A 14,643-nucleotide genomic window follows, 5' to 3' on the forward strand; every position below is an offset into this window, starting at 1 on the left:
ATTTAATACAATCCCATTAAAGTAAAACTCTTTTTTCTAGTCAATCACATTTTGTTGAGATATAATAATGGTCCAAAGGGCTCTTGAATTAGCGAATAATTGTAACCAAATTAAGAACATCCACACAAAATCTAAAATTAACCATTAAAATGGACTTTCGACAGCTTGAAAACAGCCCATAACCTCTATAACAATTGCCAGAAAAAGGATCAACACAATGGAAACTAGATCATTCATGCTTTGAGGTTTACGTGGCTTTCAAATAAATTTCATGTGGATCCCAAGAGTTTGAAACATCCCAACGTACAACAACTACAAGGGTATTATTAATAATTATGTCTTTTTTTTTTTCCTTAATCATGTTTAGAGTTTGCCGCTCTTTTGTGTACACATTTGGTTGTGTTTGAACTAGTTGAAAAACGTCTCCGTTTTGGCTGTTTTAGTTGGGAGTTTATTCGTTACGTTTTTTTAGTACATTCGTCTAGAGTTTATCGCTGGTCATTTTTGTTTGCTGGAAATTAACCCTTCATTCATTGTCTTAGCTCTTTCTCAATGCATGCAGGTTTTCTGAGTTTTTTTTTCTGTTCTTTTCTTTTTCGGAGGTCTTAGAAGATGGGGTTTCTGAGCAGTTTACTGGTAATCCTTGGCTTTGGAATTGGAATCCCTCTTGGACTCTTGGTGGGGTTTTTCCTTTTTATTTATTCAAAGCCCAAAGAAGTTGAGGTAAATCCATTTTCATCTTGCTCTTCTTTGATCAATCTTTCTGTTTTCTGTTTTCTTTTTGTTTAACATGTATTGTCCAGGATGAATTATTTACCTGCCTTGCATAGTTTTACTTTCTTTTGTAACAATTTATCTCATGTTCTGAGGTGAGGGTGCAATGGAACTACTGTTTCTTTTTGAAGTTTGAGAAAGAAAAAAAAAAGATGAATAGCTTGATTATGTGGGATGTTTTTATATTTGTTTAAAGGAATTATAATCACTTGATTTTCTTACCTTTTTCATTCTATGAGTGCGATAGTTTCATTCAGAATAATGAAAATCCAAATACCAAAAACTAAAATAAAAACAGAACAATGTTACATCATGCATAACATGTCTGTATAATAACTTGACATACTTTGCAGGATCCAGTAAGCAGGCCACCTTATGAGTTAGATGAACTTTCCTTGAAAGATCTTCTTCAAGAAATTCCATTGTGGGTGAAGAACCCAAATTATCATAGCGTTAGTATCGCCTTTCAATCACCTCACTCATCAGTAGAGTTTCTGTTATTGTTTCTCTTGCTGCTCCTAAGCTATATCTTTATTCATTCTGTATTGGTTATATTCACAACTGTGCAGGTACACTGGTTGAATAAATTCATCTCAGATTTATGGCCTTACCTTGATAAGGTGATATTCTGATCATTAGCCATTGTTCTTCTTGATTTATTCCCTTTCCATTATGTCTGTCTGAGACATGAGTTTAACATAATATGCAGGAAATTGGAGGTATGATAAGAAATGTGGCTCAACCTATATTTGCAGAGTACATTGGGAAGTTTCAGATTGAGTCAATTGAGTTTGAGAAAATAAATCTGGGAACTCTTCCTCCTATTTTTAATGGTGAGTTTGCTCCCAGCATCATCTAATTCGCTTTACTGCATAAACCGTGGGCATGAATTGGTATTGATCCAAAAAAAGAAAATTCTAAGGTTAACACATCATTTGATGCCCCCAAAAAGAAAGAAAAGATGTCATATATAATACCTAAGCTTCAAGAAATTTTGAGCAAACCTTGTGACCAAGAAATCATATTGATATATAATTGTATGCATCGTAGTGGAACGATCACATTTCTAGTAGCGAAAAAAACATCATTCACTTGTCCTTGTGTTGTTATCAATTTTTTTGGCTTACAAATTTCAGGTCTTCAAGTCTATGAGACTAATGAGAAGGAATTAATCCTAGAACCATCAATTAAATGGGCTGGCAATCCCAACATAATTTTGGTGGTAAAAGTTCTGTCTGTACCTATTACAATTCAGGTAAGAAGAGCCTAAGAAAGCATTCCTTGACAGAGGAATGAAGAATTTTATTTTCTTCAATGTGGATGCGTTTGTTTCAGAAATTTGATTAAACTTCATTTCAGTTAGTAGATCTACAAGTATTTTTAGCACCAAGGATAGCTTTGAAACCTCTTGTGCCTGCCTTTCCATGTTTTGCAAACATTGTGGTGTCTTTGATGGAGAAGGTAAGCAGAGGCCGTAGTTAACACGTATCCCCTTTCGTACCTTAAATAGGTTCGATAAATGAGACAAGTTTCATATGCTGAATTTCTCTGACCTGTCTGCAGCCTCATGTTGATTTTGGAATGAAAATATTGGGAGGTGACATCATGTCTATACCCGGCCTCTATCATTTTGTTCAGGTGCTGCACTGGTAATACTTTCATGGGGAGTTGGGATTTTTTCTGATTGTCTGACATTTGGATGGTTGGTTGGATATGAATCAACTATGTAAATATAATTGCCTGCAGGAGACTATTAAGAAGCAAGTTGCAAGCCTCTATCTCTGGCCCCAAACTCTTGAAATACCTGTTCTTGACGTTTCGACGTAAGTCAATTTGAGATGATACACGTTCCTTGCTCAGTCACTTTACAGAAATATTTTGAGCAAACTACGTACTTTTTATTCATACAGAGTGGCCGTAAATAAGCCAGTGGGAATACTACATGTGAATGTTGTTCGTGCAACTAAACTCTTGAGGAAGGATATCTTAGGATCATCTGATCCTTATGTCAAGCTCAGCCTGACAGGAGATGGGCTGCCAGCAAAGAAAACGACTATCAAGAAGAAAAACTTGAACCCTCAGTGGTATGAGAAGTTTAAGCTTATTGTGAAGGATCCTAAGTCCCAAGTTCTTCATTTACAAGTCTATGACTGGGACAAGGTTACCTCTCTTTACTCTCTTTACTTCTTTCAAATTAAACACAGAAATTGAAGCAAAGAAATAGGGTAGTTACGTGTTAGGTGGTTGTTTCTGATCATTTGTATTTGCTCTTCCAGGTTGGGGGGCATGATAGGATAGGAATGCAGTTTGTTCCTCTCAAACAGCTGACACCCCATGAGATGAAGGAATTTAAGCTCGATTTGCTCAAGGACACAAATATTACTGATTCTCATAGCAAGAAGCAAAGAGGGCAGCTTTTGGTTGAGCTAACTTTTGTGCCTTTCAAAGAAGACACAATCAAATATAGTGGAAACTTCAGTGGACCTATTGAAGCTTATAGGAGAAACGAAAGCGAAATTGATATGTCAATGTCATCAGATGATAGTACCCAAGGTGGATCAGGTGTACTATCAGTTATGATCCAAGGAGCTGAGGATGTCGAGGGGAAGTGTCACAATAATCCTTATGCTCTCATCCTCTTTAAAGGAGAAAAGAAGAAAACGCATGTAAGTCTGGGTTTTAATAAATATAAACTCTTTGCTACTGTCAAACTCTGGTTTTTAAGCAGCAATTTCATAGTGGATGCTATAAGACAGCAGTATAAGTCTCCAAAGCTGTGTTAGCAAAGGTGCATTGCAAGTTTGTATGCCTGGTTATCCATTTCACCCTTACATGACACAAATTTGGTTTCTTCAGATGCTTAGGAAAACTCGTGATCCGCACTGGAACGAGGAATTTCAGTTCATGCTGGATGAGCCTCCTTTGGACCAGAAAGTTCACATTGAAGTTCTGAGCAAGAGGACAGGCATTAGTTTCCGGTTGAAGGTGTGTGAGTTCAACCACTCATACTTAGCAATTAGTAGTAGCAACAATTTCTGCACATAAGTTACAAGGATTTGAACTTTTAATTTTGTTTCGACCGCGTAGGAATCGTTGGGACATGTGGAAATTAATCTTAGAGACGTTGTGCACAACGGCCGGATCAACCAGAAATACCACCTAATCAATTCAAAGAATGGGATGATACATGTTGAGATTAGCTGGAAGATGATTTGAGGCATATGGAACCTGGAAAGCTAGAGAGGGGTCTTGACTATGTGAAAGAAAGCACACAAACCCTTCAGGTCATGAACATGAGTGATCTTGGGTTTCAATTCAATCTAAGACTTTTAGTCTGGGAAGATTATTATTGGCCTCAATTTATTAGAGAGGTAAAATATCAGGTCATGTTTAACGCTGAAAGATTATATACTTATTTATTTTGTTTAATGAACTCCATGTTTGGATGCAGAGCTCAGAAACAGGGAGGAGAGGTGGATTTGTTTGCTGATACTAACGCTGAAGCTGTGAATTTAGAGCAGTGTCGCATACAAAAATGTATACAAATCTTCTTCTTTTTTCTTTTCTTTGGGTGCTATTTGTATAAAATAATGTAACAACTATTGTTTTTTGTTTTTGTTTTTGATTTTTCTAAAAATCATTAGTAACATCGATATTATCCCCAACTTAACCACCTGTTTAGCTGGTGTGGAGTTTTATACAAAAGACCTCGATGTTATTAGAAATGAAGCCATTTATTATATGAGACTTTCTATTTTGTTAAATTTCCGATGTGGAACTGTGTATTCTTTAACGAATACAAGTGTTTTCTTTGTTGTAACTAGAAATCCACACAAATAATTCACATGATATGTTTGATTTGGCTTTCCAGATTGACATCTGCAGATGTTCAGAGACAGCAAGAATAATCTTTCATCATAATTAATAAAATGTTTTCTACAATCAAACAATTAGCAATCTCAAAAGCAAATGTGAACGGTTGATTAAAAAGAAACAAAAAGCCAATATGAACACAATTTTATATCTAGCAAATCTAATATTTTATACATAATGCAGACAAATAGCATAGTTAATCTATTTGTGAGTAGAACTCAGGAAGGCTTATTCATGATGATATCTGATATCAGTCCTCCAAAACTTTGACCCTTTTCCCCTAAATAATTATTATCTTGAGACCAAATCTCTTAGACCAATCTTAACGTGCCAAATGGCGTCTTTAAAGATTACAATCAAATTAAAATATGACTTTGGCATATAACCTTTTGTGTTGTCGTAGGCATACAGGCCGGGTTAGTTGTCCAAACCGAATATTAGAATATAATTGAATTTTATAGAGCTTTTTTTTTTTTTGGTCGAGAATTTTATAGAGCTCATCAGAGGTAGTTAATGACTTTTATTAGTTGGCCATTAGCAGTGTCCTAGGTATTTCTCCCCAAGAATTATAGATTTCTTTAGTCATGTGTGTGACTCACAGGCATATTCTATCGAATTTATATTGTTATTGTCGTCCTGCAGTGCACATATCGAAGTTTCATCGATCTGTCTTTTATTTCGGGAGTTGTTATTAGCATTCTAATAAAATTATTATATACTCTTCAAAACACTTTTAATTAACATTTGAAATAAAGGCAAATTACCATATGGTACTAAAACACTTTTAATTAACATTTACTTAGTTGTTTTGATATCCCAATGACATACATAGTGACCATATCATTTTGTAGAAGATATTTATTTATCTCCCTATGAAAGTATACTTTATAATTATTTAGCAAATAATCGTCATTGCTATTACAAATAATTGTGGGTCACCAACTTTCTCAAAAGGAGGACCAGAAAAGATAGAGCATGGAAAGCAAGTTGGTGAGTTGATGGGAAAGACAGATAAGCACAATTAATTACGATATGTACATTTTCTTGAAAATGTGTTTACATAATCAGTAATAACAATGACAAAGCATGCCTGTCTTTTTTTGTTTTAGTAAACGTGATCGTCTAAACTATAAGGGAAATTTCTCATACACACACAATTAAGATGTCATGGGAGTTCGAACTTGAGACCTCTGGTATGCAAGTCAAAGCCCTTTTTCTCTACACCCCGTTGGCTAACTTTAAAAAAAAAAACATATTCTTTCTTTTTTATACAAATGCAACAATTGATTACATATAAATTACTATTTTTCCGACTCAAATTAAAACCTTTTTATGTGTGAAAAATATCTTCTCTTATTGTAAAATGTGGAACATAATTGAATTGATATCCAAGATAATAAAACCCAACATAGAAGATTAAAATTTTAGATGGATGCAGACATGGGTTTAGTCAAATTGGTTAGAGCGGATGTACTCCTAACTCTGCACTTAAGTTTGATTCCCCCTTCCAATAGTTTAGATTAGATTAAAATAGAGTATCGCTTGTTCTTGTATTAAAAAAAATTTTAGATGGACAAAAACCTTTATAATTATTACAAGATCCCTGCTCTTATGGTAACATAAATAGACATGGGCTAAATTTGTGCTTATTGTAATAAACAAGATAAACAAACAAACAAATTTTAAAAATAATACTCTATTTGAAAGCAAATTTTTAATTTGGTGACAAAGGGGTGCAAATGTCATTTCCAACATTGAGAACGTAACCAATAAAAACATGTTAAGTCAGGAGGACTTACAAGTTACATGTACACGTAGAGACAATTGGGAGGCTCTCATGAGCAGACAAGGCAGTAGTTTCCTTTGAGCCAAAGGAATTGAAACTTTGAAACTTTGAAGCCAAATTGAGGTCAAGCGACACCGCCGTGCCTTCTGGTTTTTTGGCGCTCTTCTTCTTACACAGTGTTTCGGTACCTACCCAAGTTAATTTTTCACTTAAAAGACCTTTCTTTATTTGTTTTGTTGAATTATTGATATCTTTTTTCCTCTGTCATTGCATTTTTTCTTCCATAGCTTCTTGAAGTTGCAGTCTTGAGAATATGGGACTTTTCAGCACTCTCTTGGGGATTTTTGGTTTTGGCATTGGAAGTCTTCTTGGACTCTTGGTGGGTTTCTTCCTTTTCATCTATTCAGAGCCTGAGGAAGTGAAGGTAACCTCTTATATATGTTTATCATTCTTGTTTCATCTTTCTTTGTAAGGATTCTTTGAAGCATTTCATTACTGGGTTTTCAAGGCTTTAATTGGGTATTTTAGATTGAAAATTTTCTTCAACTTGCCAGTCTTGCATGGATTTAACAAACTGTGAATCTCCAATTGTAATTTTTGTGTTAGCTTTTAGCTTGTATCTTCTGTTATTTGAGAGGAAAGTTTAAGTTGGACTGTTGTATCAGATGCGTTTAGAATATTGGGTTGCTTATTTGTTTCAGAGAATCTCCCGTTTTACTGGAGATTCAAATCAGAGAAAGTGGTCTTTTTTTCCACTGCAACAGTAAGCGTTGAATAGTGAAATCCGCTATCCAATTCATGGTTTTAATTCAACCACCATAGTCCTATATTTTGAAGCTTCACGAGAACACTATTTTTTTTTTCTGGGGAATATTTAAGTAGGATCACGTGAAGTTTTCATTTTTCATTTAACTTCACCTTCCCTGCTTTTTCCCCCACTTGAAGCCTTGATTGTAACTAAGAGGTTGGTTTCGAATCTATAAACATCAAAGAAACACTGCTAAACAAAGTGACTGTGAAGTGTGTTTAGTCTGTAAAGTGTTCGACATACTTAATGTTGCAGGATCCAGTCATCAGGCCACTGCATGAATTAGATTCAAGTACTTTGCAAGGTCTTCTACCTGAAATGCCAATGTGGGTAAAATTCAGCGACTATGATCGAGTTAGTATCTCCTTTTAATCCTATTACATCAAGATTTTGCTCTTTCTTTCTCTCACTGCTGCTAAGCCTTCACATCTATGTTTTAACTATATGTATCGTTGTGCAGGTAGATTGGCTAAACAAGTTTCTCTTTGATATCTGGCCATACCTTGACAAGGTGATAATTTGGTTAACAGTTCTTTTATCATATCTTCTGGTATTTGAGAATCAGTTTATTAATTTTTCAGGCAATTTGTAGTACAATAGGAAGCATGGCACCACCTATCTTCAAAGAGTACATAGGGAAGTTCCACATTGAGGCAATTGAGTTTGACAAGTTAAGTCTTGGAACTATGCCGCCCATACTATATGGTTAGTCTACTCACTTTGATAATCTAAGCATGGCACAACCCTTTTAGATTTACCATCATATATTTTGGTTACCTTTTGAATCTTTCAGGTCTAAAAGTTTATGAGACTAATGAGAACGAATTAGTTATGGAACCGGCATTTAGATGGGCTGGTAATCCCAACATAGTTCTGGTGGTAAAGTTGTTGTCTCTGAGAATTACAATTCAGGTAAGAAATGAAGACACAATCCTTGAAAGGAAAAATCTGTTTATTTATATGCTGCTACATTTGATGCATTATTTTCAGAATACTGATTTGTGCTTATTCTCAGTTAGTGGATTTGCAAGTATTTGCAGCGCCACGGGTAACTTTGAAACCTCTCGTGCCGACTTTTCCATGTTTTGCAAGCATTGTGGTGTCTTTATTGGAGAAGGTCTCAAAAGAGCATAATTTTTCACTCTTTCTTTTTGTACTTTTTAATTTAGATTGCATTGATAAAATGATTTTCTCCATCTATCTGCAGCCACATGTAGATTTTGGAATCAAAATATTGGGAGGGGACATCATGTCCATACCAGGCCTCTATCGGTTTGTTCAGGTGCTACACCAATAATTCTCTTCTGGGTAGGATTTTGGTTATTAGTTACCTGGGTTTGGATGGTTGTGTTAGCCAATTTATGTTTGCTCATAGGTTGGTTGGTATGAATCAACTAATCATCCACATGTTTGCAGGAGACCATCAAAAAACAAGTCGCAAGCCTCTATCTCTGGCCTCAAACACTAGAAATACCTGTTCTTGATGCTTCAGCGTGAGTAATTATGAGATGATATAGCTATGCTTTGGAACATTTAGCCCCCTTCTTTCACCAAAAATTAATTAGATATATATTTTATTCTCTTTATATCCATTTTAAGTCATGAATCAATCATGTTGAATGAGGCTTCACAGATGTGGAGCCATCAGAAAGATGAATGTTGCTATATTTGTTGATAGAAAATTTATTAGTGCTCTTCTTTCAAATATTTCTTTACAAAACTAATTTTCCCCTTAAATCTTCCAATAGAGTGGCCAAGAAGCCTGTAGGTATACTTCATGTCAAAGTTGTTCGAGCACTGAAACTTCTGAAGATGGACATTTTGGGAAGTTCTGATCCTTACGTCAAACTAAGCCTTACTGAAGATAGGTTGCCAGCAAAGAAAACCACAGTCAAGATGAATAAGTTGAATCCTGAATGGAATGAGAAGTTCAAGCTTCTTGTGAAGGATCCTCAAACTCAAGCCCTCGAGTTACAACTTTATGACTGGGACAAGGTTTTCCTCTCACCTCTATCTTTTGGTTCAAATACGACTTATTAAAATTGTGATTTTTAATCCATATTTTTGTTATTTCCTGCAATTTTACCACAGTTTATGTGAACCCTTGTTGCTTAGATTTATGCTTAATGTTAAGGAATTTGAAGTTTTTCAATGATGTAGCCCTTTGTCTCTTTATAAAAAGGAATCAGAAGGAGGTCCTTGTTCTTACATTGGAATTGGTTCTAGAACCCTGATCTCAACTTTGTTTGAAAACAAATTCAGAGAACAATAATTCCCATTTTCACCAGATTTCCATATGTTAGTTCTCACAAAATCGGTCATTATGATAAATATTCCAGAAAAGAAATTAAAAAGTTACATCTTTCACCATTCTGCTAAATAAGGGTGAAAAGTAATTACAACAAAAAAAAAAAGTGAAGAGTAATTGCAGTATCTTTTCACTGTTGATCACTAGTATTTAGTCTCTTTAAGTTATTCTTAGGAAGGTGTACAAGAAAGGTTCTGTTTGTTAGTTTTTGAATTTGTAAACAAGGTTCAATTTCAGGTTGATCTTCTTTTCTGTTTATAGGTTGGCAGACATGACAAATTGGGAATGCAGTTAGTTCCTTTAAAAGTGCTAACACCCGGTTTGACAAAGGAACTTGTGCTGGATTTGGTCAAGAACACAAATATCAATGATCCTCAAAACAAGAAGCGTAGGGGACAAATTGTGGTGGAGCTTGCTTTCGTTCCATTCAAATCAGAAAGCAGTAAGCTTAATGGTACTGAATATGGGAGAAGTGAAAGTGGAATTAGTAGGTCCTCAGACAGTTCCGAGTCCCTCGGTGGAGCAGGTTTACTATCTGTTCTGATCCAGGGAGCTGAGGATGTAGAAGGGGAGCATCACAACAATCCTTATGCTTTGCTTTGCTTCAGAGGTGAAGAAAAGAAAACTAAGGTGAACTTCCCGTTTGATAATTACCAGCTCCTTTTTATTATCAACAAGAGTTCAGAGATGTGAACATAGGCTTGTGTCACAAATTCACAATACACAGTTTACCTGTTTTCTTAACTCATGTTACAAACTCCTTTTCTTGGCAGATGGTGAAAAAAACTCGTGATCCACTTTGGAATGAAGATTTCCAATTTATGCTTGATGAGCCTCCTTTACAAGACAAGATTCGTATTGAGGTCATGAGCAAAAGCAGAGCCATTTTCCGAGCAAAGGTATGGTTATCATTGTTCCCCTTCTTATACATGCATGCACTGATCTTCTCCAAATGCTTTGCATTGCTCTGATTCTATACATCTCCTCATGTGTAGGAATCGTTGGGGTACGTAGAAATCAATCTCGACGATGTTGTACACAATGGACGCATCAACCAAAAGTACCATTTGATTGACTCACAAAATGGAAGGATACACATAGAGCTAAGTTGGACAAAGGCTTGAGACATGAGATACTGAAAAACTATGAGTTGCAAGTAATCTCAAGTCTCAACTGACCTTTCCAATTGTTACAACTTACAACAGAGGATTATACGAGGAAATGGGAGGAAAAGAAGAGAGATTCTTGAATTCAATTGATTGTTTGGATATTTCAATCTTTAGAGTAGTCATTCATAGAAAATGGGCTTCAACATTTTTTTTTTCCTTTTCATTCTAATAGTTTTTCTATTAAATTTTTGGTGAATTAGTGCTTTACCAGATCAACAATCAGTTACCATGAGAGGTTAAAGTCAAACAATATGGGTAGAATATTTTCAGATATATTTCATTCTTCGAAAGGAGGTATTTATAATACAGGTTACAAACTCTAGTAGGGTTTAATTAGGAAATAAGTGGAATCCTAATTACATAATATCTATACAAAAGGAAAAATAAATAAAACCCAAATAGAATAGGATATATTCTACTCGCCAACACTCCCCCTCAAGTTGGAGCAAAGACGTCACGCATGCCCAACTTGTCAAGCGAGTTGAGAAAGATACTTGTAGAAACAGCTTTCGTAAGAACATCAGCTAACTGATACTCTGAACGGATGAAGGGGAAGGACACAATCTCCGCATCCAACTTTTCTTTAATGAAATTTCGATCAACCTCCACATGTTTTGTACGGTCATGTTGTACAGGATTATGAGCAATTGCAATCGCAGCCGTATTGTCACAATATAAATCCATGGGTTTATTAGGCCTAAAACCAAGGTCTTTCAACAATCTCCTCAACCATAGTAACTCAGATACACCATGGGCCATTCCCCGATACTCGGCCTCAGCACTAGATCTAGACACCACCTTTTGTTTCTTGCTCCTCCACGTAACAAGATTGCCACCCACAAACATAAAATACCCAGATGTCGAACGCCTATCTGTGGCTGAACCTGCCCAATCAACATCTGTATACCCTTCTACATTCGTATGGCCATACTTGGAGAAAATTAACCCCTTGCCAGGAGTTACTTTCAGATACCTTAAAATACGAGTCACAGCCCCCATATGATCCACACTAGGAGAGTGCATAAACTGACTCACTATATTTACAGCATACGCAATGTCCGGACGGGTATGAGCTAAATAAATCAATTTCCCCACAAGTCGTTGATAACGTTCTTTATCAGTCGGAACTTGATCGGGATATATCCCCAACTTATGATTCTGCTCACTAGGGGTATCAATTGGTTTACAATCTAACATTCCAATTTCTGCAAGTAAATCCAAAACATACTTTCTTTGGGATAGAAAAATACCATGTTTAGATCTGGCAACTTCAATCCCAAGAAAATACTTTAAATCACCCAATGATTTCATCTCGAACTCAGAAGCCAGATACTTCTGAAGACTCTGTATCTCCACATGATCATCTCCAGTCACAATCATATCATCAACATAAATAATTAAAGCCGTCAATTTACCTTTATGACGTTTCAAAAACAAAGTATGATCATAGTTACTTTGTACATACCCAAACTTCTTCATGGATGTAGCAAATCTTCCAAACCACGCTCTTGGAGACTACTTTAATCCATACAAGGATTTCCGTAGCTTGCACACCACACCCTCCTTAGAAGTCACAGGGATACCCGGCGGAGGATCCATATTTATTTCTTCCTTGAGGTCACCATGGAGGAATGCATTTTTGACATCAAATTGTAGCAGCGGCCAGTCACGGTTAGCAGCTAAGGATAAGAGTACGCGTACAGTGTTGAGCTTAGCTACTGTTGCAAAAGTCTCTGTGTAATCCACTTCATATGTCTAAGTATACCCTTTTGCTACCAATCTTGCCTTGTAACGGTCAATGGAACCATCAGCCTTGTGCTTCAAAGTAAACACCCATCTGCACCCAACTGCCTTTTTTCCTTTTGATAAAGGAACTAACTCCCAAGTAGCATTCTTGTTCAAGGCTTCCATCTCAACATGCATTGCATCTACCCAGTTTTGATCAGAAAGAGCATCCTGCAACTTAGTTGGCACACATACACTAGATAATTGACACAAATATGATGCATATGACTTAAATAAACGATGAGTTGACATATAATGGTTAATGGGATATTTAGACTTGGCATGTATATCAGGAGAATATTGCACTTTAGGTTTTCCACGGGTAGTACGTGGGGGCAAAGAATAGGTAGGCACATCACTAGAAAGTACCTCATTATCACAACTTGATTGAGGCAATGGCAGGGCAGAGGGGGGTCTATTATCAATTTCATCTGTACAAGAGTTGCCAATATCACTGTTATGTCCTTCTGAGAGAGGCTCGAAAACACCAACAATTTCGTCTGGCGACCGGTCCCGGCTTTCCTAACGACCGGTCACGTCACTCGTATCGGTACTGTTGTCGCTCGTCGACGCGAGCGACCGGTCGCTTCCTATGTGCGACCGGTCGTTTTCATCACAGAGTCGTTGGCGACCGGTCGCGTCTTCCCTGCGACCGGTCGCTTCCTGTTCGCCAGAAATTCCTTCTTCAGGTCCAAAAACTTCCATATTTTCCACTCCGAAACTCTTCAATTCACTCCCCATCTCCCCCTGAATTGAAGATGAGGGAGAGACATAGTAGGGTACTTCTTCATGAAAAGTAACATCCAAAGTGACATGTACCTTCTGAGTAGGCGGGTGATAACACTTATAACCCTTCTGAGTAGTAGAATAACCAATGAAGACGCAGCGGAGAGCACAAGGATCAAGTTTACTCCGTCGATGGGAGTAGACATGAACATACGCAACACACCCAAACACCTTCGGAGGTAACTTAGAGACCGAAACCGGAGGAGTAAGAGCACACAACACATCAAGTGGAGTCTTGAAATCAAGAACCCGACTAGGAGTACGGTTAATCAAGTAGGCCGCGGCCAAGACACCATGTCCCCAAAGATGATGAGGAACAGACATATCCAACATAAGAGAACAGGCAACTTCAAGTAACTGACGATTCTTCCTTTCAAACACGCCATTCTGTTGAGGAGTGAATGGAGTGGTAGTTTGGTGAATGATACCGTGATCACGAAAGAACTGATTCAATGTATGATTCACATATTCACCGCCATTATCGGTCCGAAAAACTTTAACATAAGCATGAAACTGAGTAGACACCATGGCACAAAAATCAGGGAGAATAGAGGCAACATCATGTTTATTCTTCATCAAATACACCCATGTTAAGCGAGTGCAGTCATCAATAAACGTAACAAACCAACGGAAACCATTTGAAGTCACACGAGCAGGACCCCATACATCAGAATGGACTAACTCAAAAGGCAAGGCAGCTTTATTATTACTTAAGGGAAAAACAGTACGGTGACTCTTGGCCATTACACAAGTCTTACATTTGAAGCTAGACTCATCACAGGAGCGGAATAAAGATGGAAACAGACGCTTAAGGTAGCCAAATGACGGGTGTCCCAAGCGACGATGCCATAACCAAATTTGCTGTTTGTCTTTGACACCGCAACGTTGAACAGTATTAACGACACGATCACGAACTGGTGCAGAAGGTAATGTCAAATAATACAACCCCCCTATCCGTTTACCATGCCCAATCACCTCGTGAGTCTTGAGATCCTGAAAAGAGCAATGGGTAGGATAGAAAGTAGCAGAAACATTAAGTGTATCAAGTAAGCGACCAACAGATAACAAGTTACAATGGATATTGGGAACTAATAACGCACGAGACAAGGACAGAGTTGGGGTGAGAGAAATAGTGCCCTCGCCAGTAATTGGAGAGGGCAAACCATTAGCACTAGTTATATATGGGTCACGGGTGTTACTAGACAACTCATCAAAAAATTTAGCATTATAAGTCATATGATCAGAAGCACCAGTGTCAATTATCCAAGTATTAGAGCCAGTACCTGAAATAGAGTCAGAAACACGCAAATTTGCAGAAGCAGCAGCAGCACCAACAATGGAATTATCACCCATG

General features: G+C 37.0%; 2 protein-coding genes across 2 annotated transcripts; both read left to right on the top strand.

The window, feature by feature from the left end:
* Positions 1-545: 545 nt before the first annotated feature.
* On the top strand, positions 546-4,477 carry SYTC (Calcium-dependent lipid-binding (CaLB domain) family protein). The gene is made up of 13 exons (XM_021971690.2): positions 546-723; positions 1,128-1,226; positions 1,344-1,394; positions 1,484-1,607; positions 1,911-2,029; positions 2,134-2,235; positions 2,338-2,412; positions 2,521-2,597; positions 2,685-2,934; positions 3,051-3,440; positions 3,631-3,759; positions 3,862-4,145; positions 4,226-4,477. Exons 1-12 carry the CDS (start codon positions 613-615, stop codon positions 3,988-3,990), a joined length of 1,656 nt encoding a protein of 551 aa, XP_021827382.1. The 5' UTR covers positions 546-612; the 3' UTR covers positions 3,991-4,145; positions 4,226-4,477.
* A 1,994-nt stretch (positions 4,478-6,471) lies between these two features.
* On the top strand, positions 6,472-10,968 carry LOC110767848 (synaptotagmin-3-like). Its single transcript, XM_021971513.2, has 13 exons — positions 6,472-6,617; positions 6,721-6,857; positions 7,497-7,595; positions 7,702-7,752; positions 7,823-7,946; positions 8,035-8,153; positions 8,257-8,358; positions 8,449-8,523; positions 8,658-8,734; positions 8,990-9,236; positions 9,811-10,179; positions 10,323-10,448; positions 10,545-10,968. Exons 2-13 carry the CDS (start codon positions 6,747-6,749, stop codon positions 10,671-10,673), a joined length of 1,629 nt encoding a protein of 542 aa, XP_021827205.1. The 5' UTR covers positions 6,472-6,617; positions 6,721-6,746; the 3' UTR covers positions 10,674-10,968.
* Positions 10,969-14,643: the final 3,675 nt, after the last annotated feature.

The sequence above is a fragment of the Prunus avium genome, chromosome 2 (assembly GCF_965620075.1).
Source record: "Prunus avium chromosome 2, drPruAviu1.hap1.1, whole genome shotgun sequence".
NCBI lineage: Eukaryota > Viridiplantae > Streptophyta > Magnoliopsida > Rosales > Rosaceae > Prunus > Prunus avium.